The 20,404-nt window shown below is 39.7% G+C and overlaps 1 protein-coding gene across 1 annotated transcript in view; it reads left to right on the plus strand.

Moving 5' to 3' along the window:
- The first annotated feature begins 441 nt into the window (after positions 1-441).
- TTC26 (tetratricopeptide repeat domain 26) overlaps positions 442-20,404 on the plus strand; it is a 54,998-nt gene continuing 35,035 nt past the window's right edge. The window contains exons 1-7 of the mRNA XM_003261401.4: positions 442-552; positions 1,343-1,480; positions 4,875-4,967; positions 6,909-7,023; positions 9,578-9,627; positions 14,442-14,587; positions 15,509-15,680. Of these exons, the coding sequence (XP_003261449.1) occupies positions 550-552; positions 1,343-1,480; positions 4,875-4,967; positions 6,909-7,023; positions 9,578-9,627; positions 14,442-14,587; positions 15,509-15,680 (717 nt within the window). The 5' untranslated portion in view covers positions 442-549. The remainder of the gene's footprint in view (positions 553-1,342; positions 1,481-4,874; positions 4,968-6,908; positions 7,024-9,577; positions 9,628-14,441; positions 14,588-15,508; positions 15,681-20,404) is intronic.

The raw sequence follows: 20,404 nt of genomic DNA on the forward strand, positions 1-20,404 counted from the left end.
GACAAATATTTATTACAGTTCTCTATTGTGTGTAGGTGTATCTGTGGAAATAGGAAACTGTATTTTGGTGCACTCCTGCCTCCAAATCACGGAACTACAACCCCTTCAACAGAAATTTTCTAAGCTTCCCGCACCAGCCGGAGACCAAGATTCTGCGGTGCACATAGCCAAGGGTTGCTATGGAGTCCAACGCGGCCCAAAACGGAAGTGGTCCCTGAAAATTTATTTCCCAGAAAACTTGCATTTGAAAAACAATGCCATTCCAATTCGCCTTTTCCTAAAGTAAACTCATAAATAGAGACACAACCAAACTTTCGCTATCAGCACAGAGAACGACGCTCTCCTCCCAAGAGGAACCTCGGCTCTTCCGCTGCAGAAGCTGCACGGAACCAAGAAGCCGCGGGCGCTGGTTCTCCAACGAGCTTTTCTCCCGTACGTACCAGCCTCCCGGCGGGGTTGCCGTGGAGACAGAGCGTGCTGTGTGGATGCGGCGAAACGCTGAGGAGCGGCGTTTGCTATCTGGAGGGGACTCACAAGACCGACGTCAAGATGGTTAGTGGCTCTGAATAGTGAGGGAGTACTTTGAGTAGGTCCTGAGGCTGGCGATTAGAGGTTCCCAGCACACTTCTGTGTAAAGTCTAGGTGTGTCCGCAGAGGGTAATCACCAGCTCTCCCCGTGTTCCCACGGGGGACAGAGATGCAACTGTAAATACCTCGATGCTTTCTTCCCTCCTGCTTCTCCGTTTACCCAGTCTAAACCACTCGTGGGATGGGAAGCAGAGGAAGGGAAAGCTGAGATGACAGAAGCTGTGCGAAAGCATCTCTAGCCAGAGAAGATAAAGTTAGGAATAGCTTTTTGGTCCTTCCTAAGTATTGGGTGATGGCTCTTCTAGTAGAATACTTGTTACAAAACGAGTTTGAATAGGCTTTCCTGGGGTTCGTTGTTAAGGATTTGACTTATAATTTTTTTTTTTTTTGAGATGGAGTCTCGCTGTGTCGCCCAGGCTGGAGTGCAGTGGCGTGATCTCGGCTCACTGCAACCTCCGCCTCCAGGTTCAAGCGTTTCTTCTGCCTCAGCCTCCCGAGTAGCTGGGACTACAGGCGCGTGCCACCACGCCCGGCTAATTTTTATATTTTTAGTAGAGATGCGGTGTCACCATATTGACCAGGCTGGTCTCAAACTCCTGACCTCGTGATCCGCTGCCTTGGCCTCCCAAAGTGCTGGGATTACAGGTGTGAGCCACTGGGCCCGGCCTTGATTTATAAATTACAGAGCTGTCATTCTCAGTTTAAATCTGATAATCAGAATTGGACCATACAGCTGTCTTTGTTTCTTTTACAGATGCTTTCAAGGGCCAAACCTGCTGTAGGCAGAGGCGTACAGCACACTGACAAAAGAAAGAAGAGAGATAGGAAGATTCCAAAACTAGAGGAGCTACTTTCAAAAAGAGATTTCACTGGAGCTATTACCCTGTTGGAGGTAATGCCCAAAGAACGTTGCTTCTTAGCGTATGAATACCAGACTGTAGATGAATGCTTGGGTGAATGCTGGTTGCTATGCTGTTGAAATAGGTGGGTGCGGGCCGAGCGCGGTGGCTCACGCTTGTAATCCCAGCACTTTGGGAGGCCGAGGCGGGCAGATCACGAGGTCAGGAGATCGAGACCACGGTGAAACCCCGTCTCTACTAAAAAATACAAAAAATTAGCCGGGCGTGGTGGCGGGCGCCTGTAGTCCCAGCTACTCGGAGAGGCTGAGTCAGGAGAATGGCGTCAATCCGGGAGGCGGAGCTTGCAGTGAGCCGAGATTGCGCCACTGCACTCCAGCCTGGGCGACAGAGCGAGACTCCGTCTCAAAAAAAAAAAAAAAAAAAAAGAAAGAAAGAAATAGGTGGGTGCATTCTGGGGCTTCCTGTACAAATCCCCTGTAAATCTAGTCAGGCACAGATTCCAAATTCCAAGTTAACTATAAACCTGATAAAAAATGAACTAAAAAAACTAAACTTGGCCGGGCGTGGTGGCTCACGCCTGTAATCCCAGCACTTCGGGAGGCGGAGGCGGGCAGATCACGAAGTCAAGAGATCGAGACCATCCTGGCCAACATGGTGAAACCCCGTCTCTATTAAAAATACAAAAATTAGCTGGGCGTGGTGGCACGTGCTTGTAGTCCCAGCTACTCGGGAGGCTGAGGCTGGAGAATCGCTTGAACCCGAGAGGCGGAAGTTGCAGTGAGCCAAGATCATGCCGCTGCACTCCAGCCTGGCTACAAGGCAAGACTCTGTCTCAAAACAAAACAAAACAAAACAAAACAAACAAACCAAAAAAACTTATTTCTTGAGGGCCACTTTTGAGTATGTCTAGTTCACCAATGGTGATTACAATCTAAAAATATGAAGGGATATTTAATACAATGTCATTTCACACATTGCTTATCCCAACCCTTGTTCAATGTATGATTTTTTCCTATTATGTGTTCTAAAATTTTGATCAAATTTAAATAATTCTAACATGCTTATGGTTGAAAATATAGCCCCAGAAAATATTTCAAATCTCCAAGGCAGTAGTTCTCACCTTTTAATATACATTGGAATTACCTAGGGTGCTTAATAAGATATCGATTCCTGGGCTTCTGCTCTAGGTCTGCAGTGGTGCTCAGGAATCTGCATTTTAAGGTGAGTAGTCTAAGTGCTTCTGATGGAAATGGTCCCAGGAGACTACGCTTTGAAAAACTGCTTTGTGGGAAACACATGTTATAGGAGGGTGAAGGGTTGCACCAAAGAATGAAGAGTTCTGACAGCATGGTCTGGTTTTGTTGTGCCACACTCATTTCTCTTAAAATGCTGCTCCATCCATATTACTCTGAATCTACCATTAATAATTGTTATAATTAGGTTTACATATATTTCTCCATCTTCCATGAATAGTTCACTTTCTTTTTTTTTTCTTTTTTCTTTTTCTGAGATGGAGTTTCACTCTTGTCACCCAGGCTAGAGTGCAATGGCGCAACAGCTCACTGCAACCTGCACCTCCCTGGTTCAAGCAATTCTCCTGCCTCAGCCTCCTGAGTAGCTGAGATTAGAAGTGCCTGCCACCATACCTGGCTAATATTTGTATTTTTAGTAGAGATGGGGTTTCACCATGTTGGCCAGGCTGGTCTCAAACTCCTGGCCTCAGGTGATCCACCTGCCTTGGCCTCCCAAAGTGCTGGGCTTACAGGCGTGGGCCACCGCGCCCGGCCTAGTTTGCCTTTTTACTAAGTGCTCTGGCATTGAGCGTGTTGTTTAGCTTTTTGGGCATCAGCTTTCTCATCTTTACAGTGGGGGAGTTGGCATGGAAGAACCTTCTAGTTCTGTGAATCAGTGGACTGAGTGCTATGTATGTATCTATTTTCATCAGTCTGTTTTCCTCTTTTTTCTCTAAGACAATGACCACATTTTCCTTATTGCATAACACCAGGTTGCCTTTATTTATTTTATTTTATTTTTGAGACAGGGTCTCATTCTGTCACCCAGGCTGGAATGCAGTGGCGTGATGGTGGCTCACTGCAGCCTCAACCTCCCAGGGCTCACACAAGTCTCCCACCTCAGCCTCCCAAGTAGCTGAGACTACAGGCACGTGCCACTATGCCTGGCTAATTTTCATTTGATTGGCTATTTGTGTGTGTGTGTGGAGACAGGGGTCTCACCATGTTGCCCAGGCTGGTCTTGAACTCCTGGGCTCCACGGATCCTCCTGCTTCTGGCCTCCCAAAATGCTGGGATTACAGGGCCAGGCTGCCTTTAAGTTGGCAGGGAGGCTCTGCTCTTTGCTCACATTCTTAGGTCGTTAGTTGGAGTACCCTGCTGCGTGGGAATGGAAACTGCTATGGTTTGGAGTAAGGAAGTCTCATGGGCTTTCCTGTAGCTCCAGGGAATTCAGGGAAACCTCACATGAGAATTTCTCTAGAATTAAGGCACGATACTCAAATTCATAGCATTTGGTATGAGGAGGATTTCTAATGTTGTAGAGTTAGCTACAGGAGTAAATTCTTAGCCCAGACAAGAAAATATCAAAGGGATGTCTTCATCTTGTAATGACTGAGGCACCTGAAGTTCTATAGTGATGCTCCGTAAATAAGTGTTGGCTCCCTATTTGATTTACACCCTGTAGAGTGAAAAAAAACTCATCTTACCATGGAAATTCAGAATTCTCCGTCAAGGTCTCAGTCTTTTCCTCCAAAATAAGGCTTTTCTTTTGTTGGCTGAGGAATTCATAAATATTTGTTCACAATGGACATAAGTGAGGCCAAGTCTTCTGAACATCCTTAACTCTTGTAGGCCTTGTAAGCTAGCCTGCTCAAGGGTAATAGAAAGATTTAATGGCTTGTCCTCAGTGAAAGATTACAACCTATTAGTAAATATATGCGTGTGTTAATGCAACAGGACTCAAGCGGGAGGTTAAATGCAGTAGAGCGTGGAGGGTGACAACACAGGCTTTGGAGTCAGGCATTTCTTTAAGTCCCTGCCAGCACACATGCTGGCCGTGTGGCCTTGAGTTCATGGTTCAGCCTCTCTAACCTTCAGTTATTTGGCTTTAAATATTTTACATAATTCTCTTCTTTATATATCACCCAGAATTGTTAGGCAACTCAAATGCTTTCTGGAGTATAATATCAGTAAATACAGAAAGCCAAATATGAAATACTTGAAAATATAAATTTCTGTGACAATTAGAAGATACTTGTCCTGTAGGTATAGGTTTAATTAAACCTCATATTGTCATGTTTCTAATACTTAGATTGCCTGTTGTTCGTCAGTAACCCAACATAGCATTTTTTTTTAAACAGAGAGTTTACTATTCAAAATTTTCATGTTTTTTAAATACATTTTTAACCTGAAGTTCAAACGTCATGTTGGGGAAGAAGAAGAGGATACTAATTTGTGGATTGGATATTGTGCCTTTCATCTGGGTGACTACAAGAGAGCTCTGGAGGTTAGTGTAAAAAAATTTTTTTTCCTAACAGAACTGTGTTTAAAATGTTATTAAACTTTATATTATAATAATACATGTTCATGGTAAAATTCAAACAATGCAGAAGGAAACAAAAAGAAGTTACCTATTTGCATTCCTCAATTATACTTGTTAATGAAGGTAACCACTAACTTTTTAAAAATTTATGGCTTCAGTAATCATCTGATGTTAATATGTTCCATTACAGTAGTTCCCCCTTGTCTATGGTTTTGCTTCCCGAGGTCCATCTGAGTTACCCAAGGTCAATCTCAGTCTAAAAATAGGTGAGTACAGTATAATAAGATATTTTCAGAGAGAGAGAGCAAAAGAGACCACATCCTCATAACTTTTATTACCATATAGTGTTATAGTTCTATTATCCATTATTGGTGTTAATCTCTTATTGTGCCTAGCTTCTAAATTAAACTTTATCACAGCTGTGTATGTATAGGAAAAAAACATAATATATATAGGATTCAGTACTATCCAAGATTTCAGGCATCTACTAGGGATCTTTAAACATATCCCCTGTGGGTAAAGGAGGGCTACTGTATATGTACATGTATCTTGTGTACGTTTTACTTTTACATGCATACTAATGAGATTGTACAACATATTGGTATTAGCATTTATTAAGTCAATCTTCAGAACAGGGAAATTAAGCCATTTTGATAAAAACTTTCATGAGTCTTCTCTCAAGAGAATTTCTCTTTTCCTTTGCTTGGTTATTTTTAGACATAGGAATGATTATATTTATATTTTTACAAGTAGAATTGTTTTGGGGAAATTGTTTTTCTTGGTCATTGTAAACCCTACCCATCTACAATAATTAATCAATAGGATTATGGATTTACTTTCTTTTTTTTTTTTTTGAGGAGTCTTGCCCTGTCGCCCAGGCTCGAATGCAGTGGTGCGATCTTGGCTCACGGCAACCTCCGCCTCCTGGGTTCAAGCAATTCCCCTGCCTCAGCCCCCCGAGTAGCTGGGACTACAGGCATGCGCCACCATGCCCGGCTAATTTTTTTGTGTGTTTTAGTGGAGATGGGGTTTCACCATGTTGGCCAGGATGGTCTCGATCTCCTGACCTCGTGATCCACCCGCCTCGGCCTCCCAAAGTGCTGGGATGACAGGCGTGAGCCACTGCGCCCAGCCACATTTCCTACATATTCTCATTCCCAAGATGTAATCTAAGCAAATTTGAAGAACCTTCATAACTAAAATGAAAATATTCAAGGACAGGTAATGAGGAGGCGAGATGAAGAACAAAGCAACAAAGTTGGTGAAGGAAAAGGGAAGATGTGAAAAGGACAGAATAGAGGCTGGTAGTATTAGTAAAAGGCATAGGAGGATAGAAAGAACAACCCACTTGTAGTAAGAAAATGAAATAAAGGCACCTGGGAAAGACCGATAAAAAGTGAGAGTATATGGAAAATGTCACTAACAAAGTGAGTCTTAGAAAGTGTCCTTGGCAGGAAAAACAAAACATTTTAAAAATATGAAGGCCCCCTCAATGCCAAAAAAGCCAGAAAACAATTAGAATGAAATGAAACTTGTAGTGTATTAAAGCCATCAGATTTTAAGAATGTGTGAATTTCTTAAAGGGTATTTTGTATGTCTTTTTAAGTTAGCAGAAATAAAATATTTCAGTTACTTTTTGTTTCTACTGTTTGTTAGTCCCTATCAGTATTAATTGGGGGACAAAAACCACAAGTATAAGATTATATGGACAATAGCCCTGCAGATGCAGGACTGAGCTTTAGTTTCAGTATTTAACCTTTTCAGGATAGAATAATTGCAGAGTGTGTAGGATTCCCTAAATGTGAAGTTGCTTAATCTCAGTATGAAATCCTATTCCATTGTGGAAGAATGGCCCATCAATTGCTTTGCTGCCAAAACGAGATCACTGCTTACTATATATTTCAGGAATACGAAAATGCTACAAAAGAGGAAAATTGTAATTCTGAAGTCTGGGTGAACCTAGCTTGCACCTACTTCTTTCTTGGGATGTATAAACAAGCTGAAGCAGCTGGATTTAAAGGTAAAGGGGCTCTTATATCTGATATTCTTCATTCATAGTTAAGAGTTGTTTTGAAGATTTTAAAACAATGTATTCCTTCTTCTCTTGAGAAAAAAAATTGATATTAGAAAGCTAAAAAAATAGCTTTAATCCTCAAAGAATATTGGATTAGAGTAACTATGTTTAAAGAGAGAGTTAGTGCTACCCCTCACCAGGCTACAGCCAAAAAACAGAAGGACAAAAGAAGAAAAAGGTCCATGCGTCTTTCTTAGGCCCCATCACAGGAGGGTGGGCATGCTGTTGGTGGTAGTTAGGTATAGTTTTGTTCAGGCTCTTATGGCTGTGGACTTTTTGGCTGCTTTTCCTGTTTCTAAGTGAGAAACCCAGCAATTTCAGTTTGAAGAATCCAGAAATCATCCCTTCTGCTTTCTTACATATGATATTCATCTCAGGGCGATTGTACTCAAATTTAAAAATAAGAATAAAAGGGAAACATGGTAGAAAAAGTTAAAGATGGCTGGGCGTGGTTGCTCACGCCTATTATCCCAGCACTTTGGGAGGCTAAGGTGGGCAGATCACCTGAGGTGAGGAGTTCGAGACCAGCCTGACCAACATGGAGAAACCCCATCTCTACTAAAAATACAAAAATACAAAAGGTGGTGCATGCCTGTAATCCCAGCTACTCGGGAGGCTGAGGCAGGAGAATCACTTGAACCCGGGAGGTGGAGGTTGCAGTGAGCCCAGATCGCACCATTGCACTCCAGCCTGGGCAACAAGAGTGAAACTCCACCTCAAAAAAAAAAAAAAAAAAAGTTTGTTAAAGTATGAACCAAATTAAGTTCAAGGAAATGCAGAGAAAGTGGGCACTGTAATGTTTGATAGGGAAGAATGTATTCGAGGTAGAATTAATTTATACATATAAAGAATTTCAGCCCAAATTCATGGCAAACATGGAACTTGAAGACTTTTTTATTTTTTTAAAGAGACAGAGTCAGCCGGGCGCAGTGGCTCACGCCTGTAATCCCAGCACTTTGGGAGGCCGAGGCGGGCGGATCACGAGGTCAGGAGATCGAGACCATCCTGGCTAACACGGTGAAACCCCGTCTCTACTAAAAATACAAAAAAATTAGCCGGGCGTGGTGGTGGGCGCCTGTAGTCCCAGCTACTGGGGAGGCTGAGGCAGGAGAATGGCATGAACCCGGGGAGCGGAGCTTGCAGTGAGCCGAGATTGCGCCACTGCACTCCAACCTGGGCAACAGAACAAGACTCTGAAAAAAAAAAAAAGACAGGGTCTCACTATGTTGCCCAAGCTGGAGTACAGTGGCTATTCATAGGTCTGAGCATAGCATGCTATAGCTTCAAACTCCTGGGTTCAAGCCATCCTCCAGCCCCAGCCTCCTGAGTAGCTGAGACTACAGACACGCCTGCCACCACGCCCAGCAAAGCCTCTCTTGATTTGCACCCAAATTATTTCATATGTACTAATGTAGTTTTTCCTAATTTAGTTATAAGGTCTTTTATATTACTTACTTTATCTCATATTTGTAGGCTTTATCTGTGCTAAGAACAGTGTTAGACACATATAAGGTGATCGTGGTAGCTATCTCTATTTCCATATTTTTTTTTCTTTCTTATGCATTGAAGTATGACTTTTTCTGTAAAAGAGATAGAATCGGGTATCCAGAGGCCGGGCGCGGTGGCTCACGCTTGTAATCCCAGCACTTTGGGAGGCCGAGGCGGGCGGATCACGAGGTCAGGAGATGGAGACCACAGTGAAACCCCGTCTCTACTAAAAATACAAAAAAATTAGCCGGGCGTGGTGGCGGGCGCCTGTAGTCCCAGCTACTCGGAGAGGCTGAGGCAGGAGAATGGCGTGAACCTGGGAGGCGGAGCTTGCAGTGAGCCGAGATTGCGCCACTGCACCCCAGCCTGGGCGACAGAGCGAGACTCCGTCTCAAAAAAAAAAAAAAAAGAATCGGGTATCCAGAATCAGAAAGTTTTCCAAGAGTGTAAAGGAGATTTGGAACTTAAAAGCTGTTAACATTTTTGCTTGACTGCCTGTTTCAGTATGGCACATAATTATGCTAGAAAATCTGTGGGATAGAGACTGGGCTAGTATTTAGGAAAATATGGCAGTATAATTGTGGAAAAGGAGATATCAGAAGGAATTAACAAAGAATACTGGGACTAAGAGGTGAATGAGAGTGGATTCATACACACATTGAGATGACCGTGGTTGTCTCTTACCACTGTTTGGTTTGGTATATGAACAACACAGAGGCGGGCTGCTACTATAACCCTGTGTGTGGAGTGTTGCGTCGGGGATCACCGTAATAGGATCAGGTAGAACAAGCAGTGGAGAAGAGCAGAATCTTAGCACATTTCTCTTCTAGTTCTTGATGCTGTTTTTGCTACTGCAGGTGGAGACCAGACTCAAACACTATGTATTCTAGCAGAGACATATTAGGATCAGATAAGTAAGGTTTGGGAAGATTCATCCGAGTCTCATTTCATTCCTACAAGGGACTGCTAGACTGTTGAGTTCTTTAATAAGCAGCTTGGATTTTTTTTTCAGCTTCAAAAAGCCGACTCCAAAACCGCCTCCTCTTCCACTTGGCTCACAAGGTATTTATGTTCTCATTTCACATTTTTTTGTTTTAAAAATATTTTTATTTTTCTTCCTTCTTGTTACTAACACTAGTGAGAGATACTTAATTAGAAATTCTTGTTAATGGTTTTCTAGAACAAGTGGAATATAACTGTTAATTGTATAGAGGAGAAATTGATATTTTCTCCTCTATCAATGTTCTTTACCTGCTGAATTTATTCAGAGATGTTAGGTTTTATTTCTCCTTAAGCAACAGTCATATAAGAAGTTTAGACTGGGCATGGTGGCTCACGCCTGTAATCCCAGCACTTTGGGAGGCTGAAGCGGGCAGATAATCTGAAGTCAGGAGTTCGAGACCAGCTTGGCCAACATGGTGAAACCATGTGTCTACTAAAAATACAAAAAAAATTAGCTGAGCTTGGTGGCACACGCCTTTAATCCCAGCTACTGGGGAGGCTGAGGGAGGAGAATCACTTGAACCCAGGAGGCGGGGGTTGCAGTGAGCCGAGATCGTGCCACTGCACTCCAGCCTGGGCGACAGAGCGAGACTCTGTCTCAAAAAAAAAAATAAGTTTAGTTTGTGTCAACTATCCTATTATCTCTTAGGAAACAGACTCAGAGTCTCCTTCTCCTGACTCCTAGAAATAAATATACACTTTTCAGAATTGCTGTATAATTTTGTAAAAATTTTGATAATGATAAAATTATTTTAAAATAATTTTTCAAATTTAAAATTTTAAATAATTGTTTATTTAAAAAATTGTTTTATAGCATTCCACCAAATGCATCATATGTGCCATTATTTATTCAACGTTTCTTAGTTATTTGACTTTTAGATTATTTATAATTTTAAAAATTTATAAAAATGTCATTCTGAACATCCTAGAAATGGACATACCTATTGGATATGAGCAACTTTAAAGCTTTTAATTGATATTGCTAAGTTGTTTTACAGAAAGTTTAATCATCCACAGGCATTATATGAAAATATTTTTGGTACATTTAGAAATTCCACATGGTAATTGTCACTTTGTCTCTTTCTCTTTTTAGTTCTGCTTTACATGTTTTGCAGACTCTGTCATTAAGTGCACACAAACTTAGAATTGCTAGTAGACTGTCTAGCAATAATGTCTTCCTAGTAGACTGAAACATATATTATCATGAAATATCTCTCATCTCTAAAAAATTTCTCTTTGTCATATTTGTAAGCTATACTAGCTTTTTTGGGTAGCATTTGCCTATTATATCTCTCATCTATCCTTTTACTTTCTACCTTTCTATGTCCTTAAATTTAAGGTGACTCTTATAAACAGCATATAAATGAGTTTTGTGGGTTTTAAAATCCAGTTAAAATCTTTATTAAAAAAAAAACTCTAGTATATAATCCATTTACTTAATGTATTTACAAATACGGTTAGCTTCATAACTGCCATCCTATTATTAGTTCTCTATTTGCCCAGCTGGTCCATGTGGTCTATGTTCCTTTTTCTCTCCTTTCTTGTCTTTTTTTGGATTGATTTTAAAAACTATGTATTTATCCTCAATTTGCTTGCTAGTTATGTACATTCTTAATATTATTTTAGCAGTTACCATATCATGTGTCTTTTGCATATTAAAAAGTTTGATATTGATTAGTACTTTTACCAATTTCTAGAAAATTAAAGGACCTTAGATCATTTAAACTCATTTACTCTCCATCTTATGTGCAAATTTGAAATATATTTTAAGTGTCTATATGTTTCTAATCCCATAAGACTGTTTTATTACTGTTTTATGCAGTTAATATTCATTTATAATTAGCCATATTTATCCTTTCCATTGCTCTTCATTTCTTCTTGCATGTTTGTGCTCCTATCTAAAATCATTTTCCATTTGAGGAATTTCCTTTAATATTTCCTTTAGTGGTGATGAATTCTCTCAGTTTTTGTCTAAACATATTTTTATTCGACTATCTTTTTTAAAGGATTTTTTTCTCAGTGTAGAGTTCTAGGTAGGTAATTATTTTTGCTTAGCATTTTGAAGATGTTGCTTTATTGCTTCCTAGGTCCTTGTCTCTACTGAGATGTTAGCCATCAGTCTTATTGTTGCTCCTATGAAGATGTTTTTTCTGATCATGTTTAAGATTTATACATTGGTTTTTGTTATTAGCACTTTTCCTATAATATTCCCAGATACGGTTTTCTTTGTATTACGCTACATCACGTTCATAGTGCTTGCTCGAGGTCTTTTCTTTTTTTAATTAAGAAAATCCTTGGTCATTGTTACTTCAAATTTTGCTTCTGCTCTATACTCTCTTCTTTCCTTCTAGGCTCCCAGTAATATGTATGTATATAGACCTTTTATTTGTATCACATGTAAACACTTTGTCACATTTTCTGTATATTTCCTGCAGAAATTTATTTTACTAATCATCGTCCTTCAGCTGTGTCTAATCAGCTATTCCATTTATCTATTTCGTTCTTAATTTCAGTTATTGTATTTATTTTTAGAATTTACATTTTATTACTTTTTAAATTTCTAATTTCCAGTTAAAATTTCCTAATTTTAAATTTAATTTCTTAAATATATTGATAACAGTTATTTTTAAAGTCCATGTCTAGTAATTCCGATAGTAGACAGCTGTTTCCTGGTTTTCAGTCAAATGTTCTTATCTCCTGGTTTGCTTGGCAATATTGTGTTTAATGCTGGCTATTGTATATTAAAATATATAGAGATAATTTGAGTCTCTGGATGCTTTTGTCTTCTTCCAGAGAGGATTTAGAATTTACTTTTACTTCTGGCAGGCACATAGAAAAGGGGCAAATCAACGATACCTGTCAGAGATTGTAACAATTTAAAGCTGGTCTATTTCCATTTTACCTCTGTTTCTAGGGTAGCTTTCCAATGGTCCCAACTGATAGCTTGGTGGGCCCCAATCTCTATTTTTTTGTCCATTAAGCCCATAAGACTTCTTGAAGCTCTGCTTAATTTTCAGCAACTCAGCCACCAATTGAGAATTGGTAGGTACCATTAGAGAAAAAAATGGTACTAAATATCAGAATCACCTCTTTGCACTTTTGTTCTGCTCGGGATCTTGGTATCTCAAGTCTTCACTCACTTGGTAGCTCTCTGAACCCTTCACACAGATTTTTTTTGTTTGTTTTTTTGAGACAAGATTTCACTCCCTGTCACCCAGGCTGGAGTGCAATGGCGCCATCTCAGCTCACTGTAACCTCTGCCTCCCAGGCTTGAGCAATCCTTGTGCCTCAGCCTCCCAAGTAGCTGAGATTACAAGTGTGCACCGCCACGCCCGGCTAATTTTTTTAGAGACAGGGTTTTACCATGTTGCCCAGGCTGGTCTCAAACTCCTGAGCTCAAGTGATCTGCTCACCTCAGCCTCTCAAAGTGCTGGGACTACAGGTGTGAGCCACTGCCCCGGCCCCTTTTACACAGATTTTTCAGTAGTTTTTAAGATTTTCTAGATGTTCTTGGTGGGAGCACTGCATACTATAAGCTACTCTAATATTATTAGTAGTGAAAGTCTTTGAATTTAAAGAAATATATTTTATCGTGTTTTTCTTCTGATTACAAAAATAATACATGTTCACAGTACTTTTAGGAAATAGCAAATTACATACATACAAAAATCAAGATTTCATGTAAGATTGCCACATAGAGCTAACACTGTAATATTTTACTCTCTTTTCTTCCAGTCTTTAAAAAATTTGTATTTTTATGTGTGTATATATATCTATATTTATATTGCCAAATTTGGATCATAGTGTATATTCTGTTTTATAACCAGGCTTTTCACTTAAAAATGTATCATGAACATTTTTCCATGTAACTAGATAGTCTACAGAAGACAATTCTTTACAAAATTTTTAAGCTAATAAGTCATTCTCTGTAACAGGCAGGAGTGAGCAATCTACATATTAAGGGTCACTGTCAAAAATATATCTGTTCTGCCCCATATATAAGCAAAAGGCAACTAATATTTGCAGCAGCCATCTAACGAAATAAGCATTACAAGGTTGGGATAGAATTCTGACAATCTCAAACAACAACAATGTATAGTAACTGAAGAAAGGATGAAAAAATGTAGAGCAGGAAATTAAAAATTGGGTACACTAGGTTACATGATGAGAAATACATTTTGATTCCCTATTGTCTACCAAGAAGAATGAGATATGAAAGAACAGATTGGCTGGGCACAGTGGTTCATGCCTGTAATCCCAGCATTTTGGGAGGCCGAGGTGGGCAGATCACAAGGTCAGGAGTTCGAGACCAACCTGGCCAGCATGATGAAACCCCATCTCTACTAAAGATACAAAAAATTAGCCGGGCATGGTGGCACGCTCCTGTAATCCCAGGGACTTGGGAGGCTGAGGCTGGAGAATTGCTTGAACCTGGGAGGCGGAGGTTGCAGTGAGCCAAGATCGTGCCATTGCACTCCAGCCTGGGGGACAGAGCAAGACTCCGTCTCAAAAAAAAAAAAAGAAAGAACGGATTAAAAATGTTACCAGGTAATAGTAAAGAGAGTAGACAGAAAAAAAAAAGGAAAGGGAGAAAATATAAAGAAAAAGAAAAGATAAGGGGAGGGGTCAAATAATATTAACTGTAACCTAAGGGCTTTCCATTGTCATTGTCAAGCTATGCCTCCAGAGGCTATTTCCATTCTTTCTTTGCAGGGGAAATGAAGTAGAAGACAAAGAACCTAAGGGAAATAGGAAGAAGAGAGAGACACAATGGCTAAAGAAGGAAGAGTTAAAATCTCTATCACATAGATATTGATTTCTCTAACAACACTAATAAGAATCTTTACATGTCTTTTTCACTCTCACAATTTTAGTTTAATGATGAGAAAAAATTGATGAGCTTTCATCAAAATCTTCAGGATGTCACAGAAGATCAACTCAGTTTGGCCTCAATCCACTATATGCGATCTCACTACCAAGAAGCTATAGATATATATAAGCGAATACTGCTAGATAACAGGTCTGTGTCCTTTTATGCCTACTCTACATTTCTTTCATTTTGTTAGTTTCTTCTGTAACTAGTTTGAGAATCTAGTGTCCTCTGGATCTAGTACCACTATGTGTTCAAATCTGTTTAGTTGATAATTTGGTGAGATTAAGAATTAGATATTGTCTAAATCAGGCTTTCTCTACCTTTTTGTGCATTGTCACCCTTCTAAAAGACTTTTTCCCCCAATTGCCCTCCCATGAAATTTTAATATACTGATAGATGTATATTAATATATATCCATTTATGTACTATATGTATAACTGTGCTTTACATATAAAATGAGTATGATTTTTTCATCCTCCCATTAAGAACCAATTTTTCCCCTTTGGGGGTGATATTGATATTACCCCGGTTGAAATGTATGGTCTAGATGTATCAAACTTAGTATTATAGTTACATTGTAGGTAACTTGCTGACAAAATTAGATACAAACCATTCTTAAGAATTTACATTCCAACTTTATCACTAAACACTTGGCCTCTCTCTCCCTTCCCAAAAAATATCTCATCCCCCTTCCTTCCATCCTCTTTTGCATTACCTTCTTAGTCTCCTACCTGCTTCCATTTCCAGCCATCAAGCCTACATGTCTTGTCTGTTGGTCTTCTGTGTGGACTGTGCTTGTGTTTATGTTCAATTATTGCATATATTAGTTTTTCAGTATGAATAGCATGAACTTTCCCTTCTCTGGTTGTCATCTTTCACTCTACTTATATCAAAACACCCAAATATTGCAATGCGAAAAGAAAAAAATTATACTGATTATATCTTGCCCTCTTTCTTCATAAGGCAGGTTCATGAACTGTCCTCTTTGCCTTGTCCGTTTGAGCTTTGTAATTTGACATTTCCGTGAAGTAGACTTAAATGGTTAACCCTAATTCTTTCATCTAATAGGGAATACCTTGCCCTCAATGTTTATGTAGCCCTTTGCTACTACAAGTTGGATTACTATGATGTGTCTCAAGAAGTTTTGGCTGTTTACCTTCAGCAAATTCCTGATAGTACCATCGCACTCAATCTTAAAGCCTGTAATCATTTTCGCCTTTACAATGGCAGAGCAGCGGAGGTATTGATGGAAGTGTGTTTTTAATGTACTTCATTCCAATTTGAATTACTTTATACTTTCCAAGTTATTCATGAAACTCTGTTATCTGTAACTCTTGATTAATATCCCTTTGTCATTGCCAGTGTGATTCTATAAGAACCTAATTATATGTTTATCGGGTATTCTAAAAAGAATGTTGACTTCTGAATTCTCTGTGTTATGTCCGTTAAATTGTAGATTATTTTACTGAGATGCCTTACATTTAAAACCAAATGCTTATGTTTAAAACCAAATGCTTCTGGCTGGGCGCTGTAGCTCAGCACTTTGGGAGGCCGAGGTGGGCAGATCACTTGAGGCCAGGAGTTTGAGACCAGCCTAGCCAACACGGCCCCATCTCTACTAAAAATACAAAAAATTAGCCGGGTGTGGTGGCGCATGCCTGTAATCCCAGCTCCTGGGGGGTTTGGGGGCCGGTGGAGGTTTCAGTGAGCCCGAGATTGAGCCACTGCACTCCAGCCTAGGCGACAGAGCGAGACTCTGTCTCAAAAAAACCCAAAAACCAAAAAACAAATGCTTCAGCTTCTTCCTCTAAAATCTGTGTGTGGCTCTGTGATTGAATGTCACCAACATACATCCAGTAAACCACATTAGAAACCTGGCATATCTGGGCTGGGTGCAGTGGCTCACGCCTGTAATCCCAGCACTTTGGGAGGCCGAGGCAGGTGGATCACAAGATCAGACCATCCTGGCTAACACGGTGAAACCTCATCTCTACTAAAAACACAAAAAATTAGCCGGGTGTGGTGGCGGGCGCCTGTAGTCCCAGCTACTCAGAGAGGCTGAGGCAGGAGAATGGCGTGAACCCGGGAGGCGGAGCTGGCAGTGAGCCGAGATCGTTCCACTGCCCTCCAGCCTGGGCGACAGAGCAAGACTCCGTCTCAAAGAAAAAAAAAAAAGAAAGAAAGAAACCTGGCATATCTGTTGGCTCTCTTCTTCATCTCCATATAATCATCCCTTAGTTCCTATCAGCTATACATCCTAGATATATCTTTTATCTATCCCTTCCTCTCCTTGGCCACTATTCTAATCCAGGAGTTTCTTACCTCTTATTTTGGCTCTTTAAATAGTGTTCCTGCCTTTAGTCAGTCTTGTTATCTTCAGTCCGACCACTGAATTTGTTCTACATGTCATACTGTCTTACCACCATAGCTTTGTGTGCAGCATTCTCACTCCTGGAATGACTTCCTTCTTTCTCTGCTTGGTACACGTCAACTTCTTTTTTAAGGTTAGCCCAAGAGGCAAAAATAGTGGACATTTTATAAATACTTGGAAATTGGCTAACTTGTAGGCACCATGCAGAACACTTTAAATCCATTATTTAATTTCCCTGACAAGCCTGTGGTTAGAGGCTATCGTAGTTCTCGTTTTGTAGGAAATCGAGAAAACACAGGAGGCCATAGATTATTACCTCCTTTTATTTAATTTAACATGTTTTAAATAACATGTAACTTTACTAACATTTTAATAACATAATTTTATTTAACATATACACATATATGTACATATATAGATATAGGTAGATACATACATAGATAAAGAATAGAGAATATGTTCTACACTATATCTATATACAAATATATGGATATAAATAGATAATTTAACATGGTTATTACTTTAGTTGATGTCAGAAGCCACCAAAATTTAAATGTAAAATTTCTGCATGTGTCAAACTTTAAAAATCCTACCCTTGCCCTCCAAACTGAATTGCTTAGTATACACTTGAGCACATAATATATACTTATATATTAAATAAAATACATTCTTGGGATAATAGTCATTTCAACTAAAGAGTCCCCCAAGTCTATCTAATTGGCTTGTTTCCAGCATCAGCAGTTTAGTAATAGACTGAATTAGCAATTTGGTGTCTTTAGAGTTTTCACCCATTAGTAAGAACAAATAAATGAAATACATTCTTGCCCTTCTACCTGGAGTCAATCAGTCTTGGGGAAATTTACCAATTTTGGTGTATGGTCCAATTTATTAAATGTTTATATTTTGTCTGTATATGTCATTTCCATAGTATGGTTACTCAATATCCTATCTATAGTATACACCTAGCATTATCCAAGTTAGGACATCAGAGTGTACTTCTAACCCCAAAAGACAAGCTTTTTCCTTTGAAATTGTGTCAATGTAGTTTATATATTGATTTTATAATGTACTCCAGCAGTAGAAGGCTATGTCAAATGTACCAGAAGAACCTTTTTTTGGTAGCAGTAAGATAGAGTTTATGTTTAATTACTATAATTTTAATAAGCTATTTAAATTCAGACACTCTTCTAACTTGTATAATAGGGTCTATATTATATTGTTTAGTCTCTCACAAACACCAATAGCATCCTGCTTTTCTAAAGTAAACAGGAAATAATTTGTAATGATTGACTTAGTTCTTAAAGTACTTTGAGTAACTTGTTCAGGCTTATGCAACTAACATAACAAGTGGCAAATTCAAATCTCAAACTTTTGTCTATCTGACTCCAACATAGACGTAACCACTAAAATGTCCTGCCATATACACACAAAAAATGTCTCCATTCTGCTTATTATTTGTCAGTTGCCTAATTATCTTCAATCTAAACAAGCTCATTGATGGTTGAGACTGTGTCTTTTGACATTTGTGTCCCAGGACTGAGCACAATGCTTGCACAAATTTGATGCCAACTACTTATTTGTTGAATGAGAAATTAAAAGTATGACTGACAAATTAAGGAGAATCACATTTAAAAGAAGGAGGAGGTACAAAAGGTCAGCAGAAATGAAGACTGAGAAAAGGCCATTTTAATTAGAGTTTCCTACATTTCCTTATCTGATTAGGATATCATTTTTTTTTTCTTTGAGACGGAGTCTCGCTCTGTCACCCAGGCTGGAGTGCAGTGGCCCAATCTCGGCTCACTGCAAGCTCCGCCTCCCGGGTTCACGCCATTCTCCTGCCTCAGCCTCTCCGAGTAGCTGGGACTACAGGCGCCCGCCACCATGCCCGGCTAATTTTTTGTATTTTTAGTAGAGACGGGGTTTCACCGTGGTCTCGATCTCCTGACCTCGTGATCCACCCGCCTCGGTCTCCCAAAGTGCTGGGATTACAAGCGTGAGCCACAGGATATCATTATTATTGGAGCTTGAAGCTAGGTTGCAAGGAGATCAGGAGTGAGTGAGTAACAACTCAGATTGAGAATTCTCATAAAGGGTGTGGCAGAAAGGATGGCAAGTAGATGATGAAAAAATAGAAACATTGAATGTAAGATGCTGGTTTAAAAAAATAAAAAAGGAGGAGAAAGCTGCTGGTTTTAGAGACTAAAGAGTTGAAGAACTTTTCCCCCAAAACTGGCACAGCCTCTAGGGTAGTGATGATGAGTTTGGGCTTGGAATCGGATAGACCCAAATTTCAACCCTGGCATAGTTGCTATGTGACTTCAGGTGAAATACTTAACTTCCTTAAGCATCATCTGTAAAACAGGGAAAAAATAGTATTGACTCATTGTAGGTTCTTGTGAAGATTAAATGGTATGAGGTATGTAAAGTCCTTAACTTGATATACATAGTAAACTGTCAGTAAATATTTGTAATTATTAAAGATTTTATAGGCTGAAACATAGTCACATTGATCTTTTTCTTTATGTTTAGTGCTTTCTGTATCTTAAGAAACCATTTCTGGCTAGGCACGGTGGCTCACGCCTGGAATCCCAGAACTTTGGGAGGCCAACCTGGATGGATCACCTGAGGTCAGGAGTTCGAGACCAGCCTGACCAACATGGTGAAACCCCATCTCTACTAAAAATACAAAATTAGCTGGGCGTGGTGGCACATGCCTGTAATCCCAGCACTTTGGGAGGCCGAGGCAGGCAGATCACTCGAGGTCAGGAGTTCCAGACCAGCCTGACCAACATGGTGAAATCCTATCTCTACTAAAAATACAAAAATTAGCCGGGCATGGTGGCATGCACCTGTAATCCCAGCTACTTGGGAGGCTGAGGCAGGAGAATGGCTTGAATCTGGGAGGCAGAGGTTGCAGTGAGCCAAGACTATGCCACTGCACTCCAGCCTAGGCGACAGAGCTAGACACCATCTCAAAACAAAAACAAAAACAAAGTAAAAAACGAAATATCCTTGTAAGGTTTTTTTATCTCAAAGGAAAAGCTTTTGATGATATTTCATCATTAAGTATGATGTTTAATGTAGATTTTTAAAGATATCCTTTATCAGATTAAGGAACTTCCCTTCTAGTGTTAATTTGCTAAGAGGTTTTATAAGGATCAGATGTTGAAGTATAACATCTTGTATTCTTCGTCTATTAAGACAGTCATATCATTTTCCTTTATTCTTGTGGCAAATTATTTGAAGTATTTTCTACTGTTACATCAACTTTAGGCTGGACATGGTGGCTCATGTCTGTAATCCCAGCACTTTGGGAGGCTGAGATAGGCGGATCATTTGAGGTCAGGAGTTTGAGACCAGCCTGGACAGCATGGTGAAATCCCATCTCTACTAAAAATACAAAAATTACCCTGGTGTGGTGGCTTGTGGCTGTGGTTTCAGATACTTGGGAGGCTGAGGTGGGAGGATCACTTGAGCCTGGGGGACAGGGGTTGCAGTGAGCTAAGATGGTGCCACTGCACTCCAGCCTGGGTGGCAGAGTGAGACCCTGTCTCAAAAAACAAAATATTTTAAAAATCAACATTATACCAGAA

This window comes from Nomascus leucogenys, chromosome 13, assembly GCF_006542625.1.
Source record: "Nomascus leucogenys isolate Asia chromosome 13, Asia_NLE_v1, whole genome shotgun sequence".
NCBI lineage: Eukaryota > Metazoa > Chordata > Mammalia > Primates > Hylobatidae > Nomascus > Nomascus leucogenys.